A 13018-nucleotide genomic window follows, 5' to 3' on the forward strand; every position below is an offset into this window, starting at 1 on the left:
GTGTGGAGGACCCAGCTCAGACACGTACAGGGTCCTTGTTTGTTGCTTCAGTCTCTGTGAGTCCCTCTAAGACCTGCTTAGTTGATTCTGTAGGCCACATCCTGAGTGAGGTAACCCAGACCCAGAAAGAAAACATGGTGTGTACTTACTTATAACTGGACATTAGCTGTTAAGTAAAGGATAACCATGTTACAGTCCATAGACCCAGAGAGGCTAAGTAACAGGATGACCCAAGGTGGGGACACATGGATCTCTTTGGGAAGGGGAAATAGAATAGATTTTGCAGGTGGGCTGGAGGTGGGGGTGGGTGGGAGCAGGAGGGATTATGTGGGGAGCAGTGGGTGGGAAAGATGGAGGGAGAGAGTACTAGGAGAGATGTCTCGGGGAGCATTTGGGGGGCATTGTACAAACCCAGTGCAGTGGAAACTCCCTGGAATCTACAAGAGTGACCCTAGGGAAGTCTTCTAGTAATGGAGAATGTGGAGTCCAAAATGACTTTCATCTATAACCAGGCAAGGCTCCCAGCAGTGGAACCGGGACATCAACCCAGAGACAAAAACTTCGGCCTACAGTCTGCCCTACCTGCAAGATGTGCTGCGGCAGTGATGACACAGAACTTGTGGGCATGGCCAACCTATGACTGCTGCAACTTAAGGCCATAAGAGGGAGCCATGCCTGACACTGCCTGGATGGCTAGGAACCCGAGGCAGGACAGCCCAGAGAGCTAGGATAGAACCAAATACAACTGGAAAAAAAAAAGTCACTGAAATGACTCCTAATGATATTTCATTATTTTCATAGATCAGTGTCTAGTACAATTGTCATCAGAGGGTCACCATCCAGCAGCTAATGGGCGCACAGCCAAACACTAGGCAGACAATCTTCCTTCCAGACAAGGGGAGGAAGGAATGTAAGAGCCAGTAGTATCTGTGTGTTTAGAAGCAGAGATTATTCTTGACTTTCCAAACTGGTTGCTTACATTCAGTTCTGTTTCTGATCGCTATTCATATTACTGTAGGAAGTAAATTGACAAAAACTACCTGTAAAGCGTGGCTTATGACAGGAAGACTGTGTCCCTAATTCCCATGAATCGTCTTAAATTAAATATCATCACATTGTATTTGATGTTAATTTGTCAGTAATAATTCAAAGCTAATGGGTGTTTCTCACCAAAATAATAAACCTAATTGTAGGACATTATTGTAGGAAAATAATACCACTGTACTGTGATTTATTAAATTATAAGTAGTTAAGCTGAGTATTTTGATGTTCTGTAGAATAAATGGATAAGGATTAGAACACTTTTTTACTTTCCTTATTGATAAGGAATTCAAAGTATTCAGATCAGATTTAAATTGCATAAGATGATTGTACACATTGGAGAACTGTGGCATCCTTTTATCTTGAAATGTATGTTTCTGCTGTAGTTCTTGTGGAGAATTGACTGCTCCTGTCCATGGCTTCTTTGAATTCGTGAAATCTAAAGAATAATGACTGAAAATAAACCTCCAAGTACTGTTGTTTAACAACATGGATTATGTAGATATTTGTCTGAAAATAATGGGACTTTAAATTATAAGTCTGACTTAATTTCTGGGGTTTATAGTAGTTTGTTCCACAAGGCTTTTTCAAAGAATGCATTTTAAATAGAAAAAAAAAAAAAAAAAAAAAAAAAAAAAAAGAACTGGAGCATTTCAATAACAGTACCACACTTCCTTAATCTTTTAAATTCATGTATTCTGTCACTAAGTGGTATGTGCTTAAATATATTTTTCTAGGCTTTTGATGCTTTCACAAGATCTGTGAAAGCAAATCCTGAATTTGCAGATGCCTTTTATCATCGGGGACTTTGTAAAGTAAAACTCAACAAGGAAAACTCAATTCTGGACTTTAACAGGGCGATTACTCTCAATCCCAAACATTACCAGGTATTTAAATAAATGATATCAGTAATTTGGGCAATATGTTAGTTTTGATGAACCTATTAAATAGTTTATATGTAATCATTAGTAAAAAACAGTTGGCTTGCTCTGTGTGTCTCTCTCTTCCTCCCTCCCTTCTTCCCTCACCCTTCTCTTTTTCCCTCCTTTCCTCCCTCCCTTTCCCCCTCCATCTTTTTCTCTTTTCCTCTCTCTCCTCTCCCTTCATTTCATCTTATATAGCACACAATGGTCTTGCCCTCAATATGTAGCAGAGAATGACCTTGGACTCCTGATATTTTTGCCTCTCAAGGCTAGAGATTACAGACATATGTTATCATATCTGACACCTATTAGTTTGATAGCCCAAATTTTTTACTCCTCTTTTAGCATAGATAATACACTTGCAAAAGTATTTTGAGAATTGTAATATATGTAAATATTTCAATTACATTAATTTATTTGTTTGTAATTTTAATTTATATGCCATAATTTTTATAAATTTCGCACTTCCACATCATATGGATTTTGCCTCTTAATATGTTTCAGGGACAACCCAAATTTTTTATTTTTGCTTTTTAAAAAATTTTTTTATTAATTTATTCTTGTTACATCTCAATGGTTATCCCATCCCTTGTATCCTCCCATTCTTCCCTCCCTCCCATTTTCCCCTTACTCCCCTCCCCTATGACTGTTCCTGAGGGGGATTACTTCCTCATAGGGTATCATGTCTCTTCTTGGCAACCTGCTGTCCTTCCCCTGAGTGCCACCAGGTCTCCCCATCCAGGGGACACGGTCAAATATGAGGCACCAGAGTTTGGACAACCCAAATTTTAAGACATGAAATTTGACTGGCTCTTGATTTTAAATTAAATTTGAGTTGATAAATACTGGATAATTGTAGAGTATTACTTGTAACCATTCTAGATAAATGATGGTGGTGCAGATATGTGGGACAATGCCTTTTTTCACAGGAGACTCATACTAGAGGAGATGAGGTAAAAATTATGGGGTACACAACCTCTTTTTCCAATAGTTTAGGGGGGAAAATAGAGAAAGCAAACTGTAGGTCACACACTAATGATTACTGAATCCAAATGGTAGCCATACGCCTGATCCCTGTAAAAATTATTTTAATTATGCTGTGTGTTTAATCTTTAATGAAAAGAAATGGGGAAACCATATTTCAATATTGTCTTTAGGTTCTATAGACTTGTTTGAAGTTCTATATATTCTGGTAGAACTGATGATTTAAAATAAAAATATATCCCTGCTTTTTGCCTTCTCTGAAAAGGCGTATTTAAGCCGAGTAGCCTACTATGGCCTACAGGGCAGATACTCCAAAGCAATTCTTAACTGTAATGAGGCCATCAGACTTTATCCCGAGAGTGTGCGTGCCTACATCTGCAGAGGAGTTCTGAAATACTACAACAGGGTAAGCCACTCCTGCCTGGTTGACTAAGGGTTTAGAGTTGAGGCTTCTTGAGTTGTTAACTGGGGACTCGATTTCTATTTTTCCTTAAACAGATGACGTGATATTATGCTATTTATATAATTCTGGTGTTCCCTGTTCTTTGGACTTTCTTTGACTATATATGATGCATGATATTCCATCATAATTTATATTTAATTACTCGATTGTTGGAGGTCAGAATGTTTACATGCTTTACTGTTCATTTTAAGTAATGCATTTATATGTGATGAGAACAGAATCATTGTTTGAGTTTCCTAAGCAGAAAATCCTAGGCGAAGGATTGTGATATCTGATGTTTAGTGGAATGATTTATTCCTCCCTGATTATATTTTTGACTTTTCTTTATTACTATTTCATATGAGGTAGTTTGCATTAGCACCTAAAGCAAAGGTGTAACACTGCATTAGGCATCAATTCCATGAACATGTGTTAGATGGTGGCATAAGATATCGGAGGAGGATGGAAGGGGACGAGAAAGGGAATGTGAGTAGAAAATGCTGTGACTGTATGGTATGTACACGAGTGGCAGAAGTCAGTCAGTCTTTTAGTGTTCAGCAGAGGACTGTGGATTGCTTGCCTCGTACAGTAGGTATAATTTTCTCTAGGCCATATAGCAACACTGATAATAATTGCTTCACATTAATTTCTGAGATTTGTTTACTTATATTTTATTTGCATGAGTGTTTGCCTGCATGTATGTTTGTGTACCATATGTGTGCAATGCCTGTATAGACATGGAGTGAGTGCAGAATCTCCTTGAGCTGTCGTTACAGACAGTTGGGAGCTGAGGGGTGTTGGAAATTGAACCTAGTCCCTTGCATCACAGTGCTCTTAAACTGTTGATCCATCTCTCTAGCTCATAGATGCTTAAATTTAAGTTACTAGCATCCTTAGTTTTTCTTGCAGGTGGAAAAAAAAACTGTAAGAATACCTACCAAGATTTTCTTAATGAGCTATGTGAAAGATTAGCCTCATTGTATTAATTTAGAAAGATAATACATAGAATGTTAAAGAAATGCTTCAAATACTAACAGGATCACATTTGTTTTGAGACTAAACTTATCTATTATGATTTATCCTTCTCACTCTTTCTTTCTCATTGTAGAGTTACAAGCTAGCTGTTACAGATTTAACTACAGCTATCAACATGGACAAGAACAGCTACACAGCATTTTATAACAGAGCGCTGTGTTACACCAAGATTAGAGAACTTCACATGGTAAGTAGCCATTTTAGGAAATGAGAGATTTAAAGCATGTAAGAAGCAACGTGCATCCTATGGCTTTTTGAAGTATAAAAGCAATTGATAAACAATAATTTATAAGCAACATGGGGCACCACTGTACAGAATTTTATAGAAGCTATCACTAGCAATAGTGTTTTACAACCTGGACCCCAGCTAGAGCAGTGGATGGAGGCATTTATTGCAGAATTCTGAAGCTACACATGCAGCAAAGCATGTCAAGCAATGCAGGGACTGCGGACAGTGATTTGTGCATGCTTTTAAAAGATCTAACCATGTTTTAAAACATACAGTGTTGCAACAACCATATTTCTCCACCAAACTCATTTGTATTGTCTAATCTGGACCCCGTTGTCTCACCCTTTGTCAATATGGTTGACTTCAATGAGAATTATCCCTGTGACCACCCGCGTTGAAGTTCTTTGTGTTCTGCTCCTTGCTCTAGCTTCTTTCCCTGTATCTCCTGGCTTTCCCTCATCACTTCTGCCCTTCCACAGCAGTGGTAGGTTCCTTTAGTAGACCTCACATCCCCGCTGCCCTCGGTGACTCACTCCCCAGTCTTTGTGAAACTGAGTGAGGTCTGCTTAGAGCATCTATAGATTGAGAAGTCACAGCAAAGAAACAGGCTGAGAAACCTGTCCACGCAGAAGACTGAAACATTCCTGACAGCCCGCCTGGCAAGTTTGTCTTCCTCCAGAGATGTAGACAAATGAATAACTAATTTTTAGCAGGGCAATTGTTAGGGTTCAAGGAGCCAATTAAAGGATTGTTAGGCATGACCTACAGAGCATGTATGTTTGAGGACTTTCCTTATACCCCCATATCTGCTTGAAGGTAACCCGAGGCCAAACACAGGGTCTGGGCAAGGAAGAACACCCTCATTTATGTGGAAAAGCCAATTCCTTGTTGCTGAATAATGTGTAAAACAATCTGAATAACTGAAACCAAAACAGGGTTGCAAAATGTTGGTGAATTCCAAGGTGGACCCCAGAGCATTTCATCTGCTCATTTTACAGACTAGGAAATGACAGCAGAGAGAGGCCACAGAACTCAGCCAAGTGGCATTGGGAGTAAGAAACTTGCCCTGACATTCACACATTTGTTTGTTTCTGGGTTCCCAGTCCTTAGGTAGCTTTGTAAAGCTCCCTGACACTGGATTGGATAGTATGTCAATTCAGAGGGTCGCCTCCTCCTCCTGTGCCTACTTCCACTTGCTTTTCAGCATTCCTTCTCTCACCGGGTTGACACGGTGAGGCATTCTTTATGGATAGGGTTTCCTAAAATCTAAGCATGGTGAATATTTTTGTGTTGGAAGTTTTAATAACTTAAAAGTAGTTACTGTTTGTCATTTTCAAGCACAGGGACTTAAACAACAACAAAACCGAAATATATATTATTGCAACACAAAGCTGAAGAAACGTAACGAAACATAACCAACTAAAATCCCCAAGGGCAGGTTTCTTTTTTTCAAGTTTTCTGTGTTTAGCTCCTCTGAAAAGTTACAAAGATAAATTCAGACAAAAGTATACATTGGGACCCATTTTAAAATTTCTGAATCAACTAGCTTGTTAGATTGACTCATAGCCAGTGGATCATGAAGCCAGACAAGGAAGAAGACACCTACATGTTTGTCTTCTTTCTTTAGTGCCCACAGAGGAGGCATTTATGCAATGGTAATATCAGGCTGATATTCGAGTCTTCATTTTCCTCTACTCAGCAGGTGCCAGAATAGCCTTAGAACAGCATGGTGGATTTTGACTCCACTACTCTATAATAATGAAGACGGTAGGCATCACCTCTTACTTATAGCTTATTGTACAAGTACTAAGCTAAATATTTACCAACACATACATAATCAAGACATTTCTCTTTTAGGAAGAAATTGAGCACCACTGGGATTTCCAGGGATTTGTGTCCCTGAACAAGGGATTTGGACAGACATACATGTGGATAATAAAAGGAAAAGAATGGGTTTATTAAGGGAATAAAAGGCATGGTAGTGGGTCAAGGCTAGAGAAAGGTCAAAGTTCCCATAGTGCTGGAAGAAGTAGATTGGAGAATTTGTACTGTATACACTTTTTCTTTCTTTCTTTCTTTCAAATTCTCTGTTATGTTGGCCTTGGTAACATGTAGTAAAGGGTTTCTAGACCAGTTTCAGTCTTTATTTTATTTATTTATTTATTTATTTATTGTTGTTATTATTGTAAGTTGTATGAGTGTTTTGCTTGCACATATGTCTATGCACTATGTGCATGCAGTGCGCACAGAGACCAGAAGAATTGCATATGCGGGGACTGGAGTTTCAGATGGTGGTGAATTGTTAGGTTATAAAAAGTATTAAATCCAAATGTACTAAAAATTTAACATTCTGGTTTTGTAGCTTAGGAGAGAGACTTCAAGTTAAGTAACTTAAACCTAGAATCTAATGATAGCAACTGATGATACAAATTCAGAGATGGCTATGGCTCCTGTCCTCTTAACCAAGACTTTTAGGGAAATGTCTGTAATTTCAGTGTAGTCAACAGAGTCATAAAGATGGTGAATTCAAGGCCAATGTGGTAACCAAAGCACATCCCAAGCAGATAATTACATGAAATCTCAGGGAGCAATGAAACAAAAGAAAAAGCACAACTAAAAGCATCTTCAGTGCTCCTGTCTCCAGAACCCATGCTTAGCTTCCATGAAACCTCATTTTTCTAGATTCTTTCCTCACATTTAGCTGCTTTGTTGTTTTCTAGGGCATCTTACAGACTTTACATTCTGTGATTCCATAAAAAGAATGAGTCTGACAAGGTGCAACCAAGAGTGTAGGTGGTTCTTCAAGTATTACTATTTTTATAGACCTAGCAATATTTATATTTATATCACAGAATACACACAGGATTTCTAGTTGTACCGCGTCTTTAGGCACATGTGCCAGGAAATAGGAGAGAGAAAGTTAAGATCTATTGCTTTGCCATTTTCAGTTAGCTGATACTTTAATCATACAAGAATTGACTCTTTTCTGACTAACCATGTGGCTCTTTTGAGCAAAATATCCACTAAAAATGCTTTCCTATTCAGTCAATGGGAAAAGGTGATGAATAAAGGACTCCTTCTTAGTAGACTAGTTCCTTGAGCTTGGATGGCTTTCTTTAAACAATGAGTATACTTATCTACATATTTTGAATTTTCCCATTTCCTTCTTCACTCTTATTGTAATCCTTTTTCATTGGTTTGTGATTTATTCATTTGATTAAAACTTACCAAGTGCCTGTATGTGAGGGCAGGGTGCTTGTCACTTGGTGCACAGGAGGAGATTAAAAACTTGCCTCCTGCAGTTTAGACTACAGTGAGGAAGGCAATGAAATGCTAAAAAGAATTTAAATTTCAAACAATAATCTCCAGTTTGCTTTCATGTGAGTGTGTTCTTTGAAGAAAGTATCCACTGTGGTGGTGGTGGGTGTTGAGTGTCATGCAAGCTCTGCCATGCATAGGAGCACACATGGGCAGCAAAGAGATGGCATGTTAACTGCAAGCACAGTGAGAACTTATTTAAAAGCAGAACTAACCATAGTACATACCTACAGGGCCTCTTCAAATCTAGCAAAGACTTATGTCACCTTCCAGAAGTGATTCTGGGAGCCCACTCTGAGGAGTAGTATGTTTGTCCCAGTGCAGTAGAGTGAGCAGGGCTCTAAAGAGTTGCACCTTGCATATAAGTGAATGTTTTATTTTTAGGCTTTAAAAGACTATGGAATTGTGCTGCTTCTTGACCCTGGAGAACGTATAACATTAAATACCTTCATTAACCGTGGACTCATCTACAATGAGCTAAAGCAGTATGGCTGCGCACTAGAGGTGAGCCTTCCTGTGCGTGTGGGCAAATGAACTATTTGATTTCACACATCCTCCAAAAATTAGTGTTTATTGCTACAAAATGGCAGTGTTAATGAATGACACTGTTAGCAAGAGTTGTATTCAAATATCTGGGATAGCTAATGAGATTTTTTATAAAACCTAAGTACTTTCCACTCCATTTTGATTGCAGCTGGATGGCTAATTTATGCGTTATTTTTTATAATTAAGGCTGGAGCATCAAAGACAGTTTTCACATATAGGGAGCCAAGAGAGAATTACTGTAGACTTTTCTCTTTCTTTACCACACTTAACCCATTTTCATGTCTAGTTCATTCTGACACTGAAACAAATTTGAACTAAATCAGTTCTCGTACTAATTGTTGTCTCTCCTCAACCATGAAGTCCTGGGCTAGATTTGAACTCAGATCTCAGAATAAGGCTTTCTGTCTCCTACTCTACTAAAGTAGCTTACACTTAGCCATCCTGTTTCACACCTTTTCAATGCACTCTCCACATGGTGGCTAAAGAGACCACTTTAAAAATAAAACATGTCTATCAGATATATTGGGCCAGAAGGCTGAAGATGATGCTTCAACATTATAGAGTGTTTGGTGACTATTCAGGCAGCAAACTGTCTCTGTCATTTTCTCATTTTGGAAGCTCCTAACCTGCACTTCCTATCTACTCAGATAATTAATTCTATTCCTTCTCAAGTCTCTGATGGGGTTGAAGACCAGATAGTTTAGTTTTATAATTAAGCTTATTTGTTTAGGGGTTAAGATATTTTTAGGTCTAGATAGATGCTTTAAGTTAAAGAAATGAAATATGATAGATATTGCTTTTCATTCAGAAGTTTAGATGCACCAAGATTGGAAGATGTTTTCTTCAAGGTTTCCAAATACAAATAGCCAAAACATTATGAATGTAACATTTATATAATTCCTGATTGTTTTGTTGATCTTCTGGTTGTAAGAAGTTTATTGTGTGTGTGTGTGTGTGTGTATATATATATATATATATATAATATATATATATATAATATAAGTTTATGTGTAAAAAATAATTAAAAAATAAAAAATGAAAAAAATAAAGCAGATGAAGTTAGTCTACTGCTTCAACCCTGCAGTGCCTTGTCTCACCCAACAAAACCTGCACTCCTGACCACTAAATCTATGGTCTTCCTCAATGTGACTGACACTCACTTCAGACCTCATTGCCAGTCTTTGCTACACTGGAGCCATTCCATCTTGGCCTTTTGCTATCCTCTGGTAATGTCCAGCTGCCTTCCTGTCCAGGGCCAACACACAAGCTGCCCCTATGCACACAGAATAGGTATAGCTCTAAGTCTTTCTTTAATCCAAGTTTCTGATCAAATGTGATCTTTCAGTAAAAAATAAGCTGAATAACTAAAATGGGATATTAAAAATATTAAAAGACCTCAAAATAAGTTTGGAAATGGCATAAAGAAATACATACTGAAGAGACCAACAAAAAACAAATAATTAATTAGATTCAAATCCAGTCATGTCAATAATTATATTAAGTTGAAATAGTCCAAGGGAACCAATAAAAGAATAGACTACCAATAGGAATTTTGAAAAATATCTAGTATATTCTGAGTACAAGAAACACACTTCAAATATAATGATATTGATGGAGAAGACATACAGACATATAATAAAACATAAAAAGGGAAAATAGCGATCTTTGCTTTGTGTAAGGAAAACAAGTCACTTAAAATTAAAAAAAAATTTAAATGATGCAGATAAAGAAACAATAAAGATTATAGTAGTGAGTGATAAGAGAAGAACCAAGACAAAGTCATAAAACCCATCCATGGGAGGAAAAACTTTGTTGTAATGAGAACTGAAGCAGACCAGATAGAGAGTGGGCAGCTGTCTGACCTTCCCAGGAACAGCTTGATCAGGAAGCATCTAGGCTAGACAGCTTGAGAAGCTGATGATACATTATGGTGCATTGGGAGCATTTTCTTATATTTTTCCCTTCTTACAAATCTACCAGCTGAGACAATGAAATTAAAAACAGAGTCAATGAAAGGTTAAAGTTAGTATAAACATTATATTTAAGTATCATACAGGGCTCAAGTGTTTTGTGTATTAAATTTAAATATAGATGTGTAGCCATATATCAAATACCACACATTTAAGGGATGTAAAATTGGTTCCCCCAAAACATGTTGTCATAGGTACTTGAGGTTGATGGCAGAAGGTGTGTGGAGTGATGGCATCAGAGAGCTAAGCTTGTCTGTTTAAGGAGTGAACGAACAGCTTATATATTATAGTAAATGTGACATATTTCTTGGGTTATTTAGGAGTCCTCGGGAAACACCAGAGTAAGGTATAAAGTGAATTGCCCTTGAGGGGTAGAAGTAGGAGTTCCTAGAAGTGGAAGAGGGTACCATCTTTCCACAGTTCATATTTGCTAAGTGAAGCAACAGCCAAAATGCCCATGGTGATTCCTGTTGATATCATTCTCTTTGGATGGCCATGCCGTTTTCATTTCCTATAGAGGTTCCAGGTATTTATTTTAGAAGGCTCTTCCCTTCATCATAAAAATCAGTAAAATCAGTCATACACAGTCACTGTATATGCTTATGAACATGAGAAGAATGAACATGACATTTGATTCATAGATATTTGTTTAACTGCTAACTCAGTCTCAGCACTGTTCTTATTTTCTTTCATGCTGAAAGTACTTCTTTAAGACTGAGGTGATTACAAGCTGCCAACAATAATCTCAGTGCCTGGTGGAGGAGAGTGTTCTGGTCCATTTTGGCAGGATCTCTTGCAGACTCAGCACTTTTAATCCTTTGAAGCAGCCTGTTCACCAGGGCCATTCAAATCCATTCCAGTATCCTTTCTGAATTTTACAACCTCACGTTAGAGTTTCCATGCTTCTCATTTCAGGAAGTTGGGGGGCTTTTGGATCCTTAAATAGAATCACACACCTCCTTCCGGAAGTGGGGGTTCCAAAGGTAGGTTCAGTCTCAAGGGATCAATGTAAGGTGCTTTGTTGTCATCACTTCCTGGCCTGGTACCCAATTGCCCATTGTCTGAGAGTCATGTAATCCCAAAGGTTCTTTCCAAGTCAGTTTCCTCTTCTGTCTGAGAAGGGAAGTTTCTGGTGGTATAAACAATGCAGGGAAGTAAATGAGACGCTCCACTACACACCACAGGGCAGCACTGCAGGAAGTTAATAATGACTGGGATGCCTTGACCCACCCATTCTCGCTACATGTGACTTAAAAAAACGAAGCTTTAGGCAGATGTCTATGTAAGGCTTATGTGACATCAGAGATTCCCACTTATGTGGAACCCGAGTTAAAAGGAAGTTTTAAGAAAACATACAATACTTTAACAGGATCTTATAAAATTGTTTCAGGATTTTAAACAAGCTGCGCTGATGAGTCAGACTAGTGTGAGCCTTTGTCAAGCTACTGCCATGTGCCACCACAGGTATGGAGTGCCGTTATTGTCAAAGGGGAAGCAGGAGGAATCAGCAGACGCATCCATTTATAGCTCCAGACAGAAGGCGGGCTGGAATGGGAAGGGAGATGGGAAGTCTGCCTGTGATGGATTACAAAAATGGGAGTGGTCATATAAAGAGTTACTCCCATAGATCTGGGGACCATATCAGTAACACCCTTGTGTCTTCTAAGAAACTGATTTGTACCAAATTAGCAATTAAATATTCACATCATGGCATTGAAGATGTCCATTTGATTTAAGCATTAACACAACATGTCAATTAAATGTATACATAGCTTGAAATATCTAGGCATAAAATAATTTGTTCAGAAAAGCTCATTTCCTGGAAAAGAAGGTGATTTTAAAATATTTTCAAAAAAAAAATCTTCGCCAATGAGACACATTAATATATTCTAAAAGTACTGAAAACAATCCAAGAAAATTCTACAAAATATATTAAAATCTACAAAAATACAACACTTAAGAGTTAGCTTTTCTTGAGATTTCTGTATATATTCTAAACAAGAACAGTTGGAAATAACAACAGTAACCCACAACCTTAGGAACAGCTGCAGAGATCTTAATATAGATACAATGTTATTGTTTAATAATAGTTTATAGCGTTACTTTTGATAAGAGAAAGAATAGCAGTTCCTTTGGGGGATCAAGGTTGGGATGATTCATCAATTATTGAGGCGAGGCTGTGCAATACCACAGTTGAAAAGACTCAAGTAGTTTGAGTTAGTTGGGAAACTGACATTCTCACCTTTCTCTTTAGGATATAGATGCATAACTACACTTCCTCGGGAGAAGTAGAGTTCTTATTGTAGGAAAAAAGTAATGTAGTTGTTGTGAATTCTGCAGACACCTTAGGGTTAAAAACCTGGTCCCGCCTCGTTCATTATACACAGTCACATCTTTGTCTATTTTGGTGCATCGATCTTTGTGCAAGCCATCTCTTTAAGTACTTGTCATTCTTAAGAAGAAATGGAATGGCGACTGATGTGTTTACTTTGGTGGACATGTATAGGCCAAAATGTCTGAGATCGTTGCA

At 37.9% G+C, this 13018-nt stretch overlaps 1 protein-coding gene across 1 annotated transcript in view; it reads left to right on the forward strand.

Annotated features, from left to right (window-relative positions):
* Nucleotides 1–13018, forward strand: part of Ttc6 (tetratricopeptide repeat domain 6) — a 168268-nt gene that overhangs the window by 140395 nt on the left and 14855 nt on the right. Inside the window, exons 22-26 of the mRNA XM_051146503.1 lie at nt 1779–1928; nt 3214–3354; nt 4499–4612; nt 8357–8476; nt 11879–11952. Coding sequence (XP_051002460.1) covers nt 1779–1928; nt 3214–3354; nt 4499–4612; nt 8357–8476; nt 11879–11952 — 599 coding nt within the window. The remainder of the gene's footprint in view (nt 1–1778; nt 1929–3213; nt 3355–4498; nt 4613–8356; nt 8477–11878; nt 11953–13018) is intronic.

The sequence above is a fragment of the Acomys russatus genome, chromosome 1 (assembly GCF_903995435.1).
Source record: "Acomys russatus chromosome 1, mAcoRus1.1, whole genome shotgun sequence".
Lineage (NCBI taxonomy): Eukaryota > Metazoa > Chordata > Mammalia > Rodentia > Muridae > Acomys > Acomys russatus.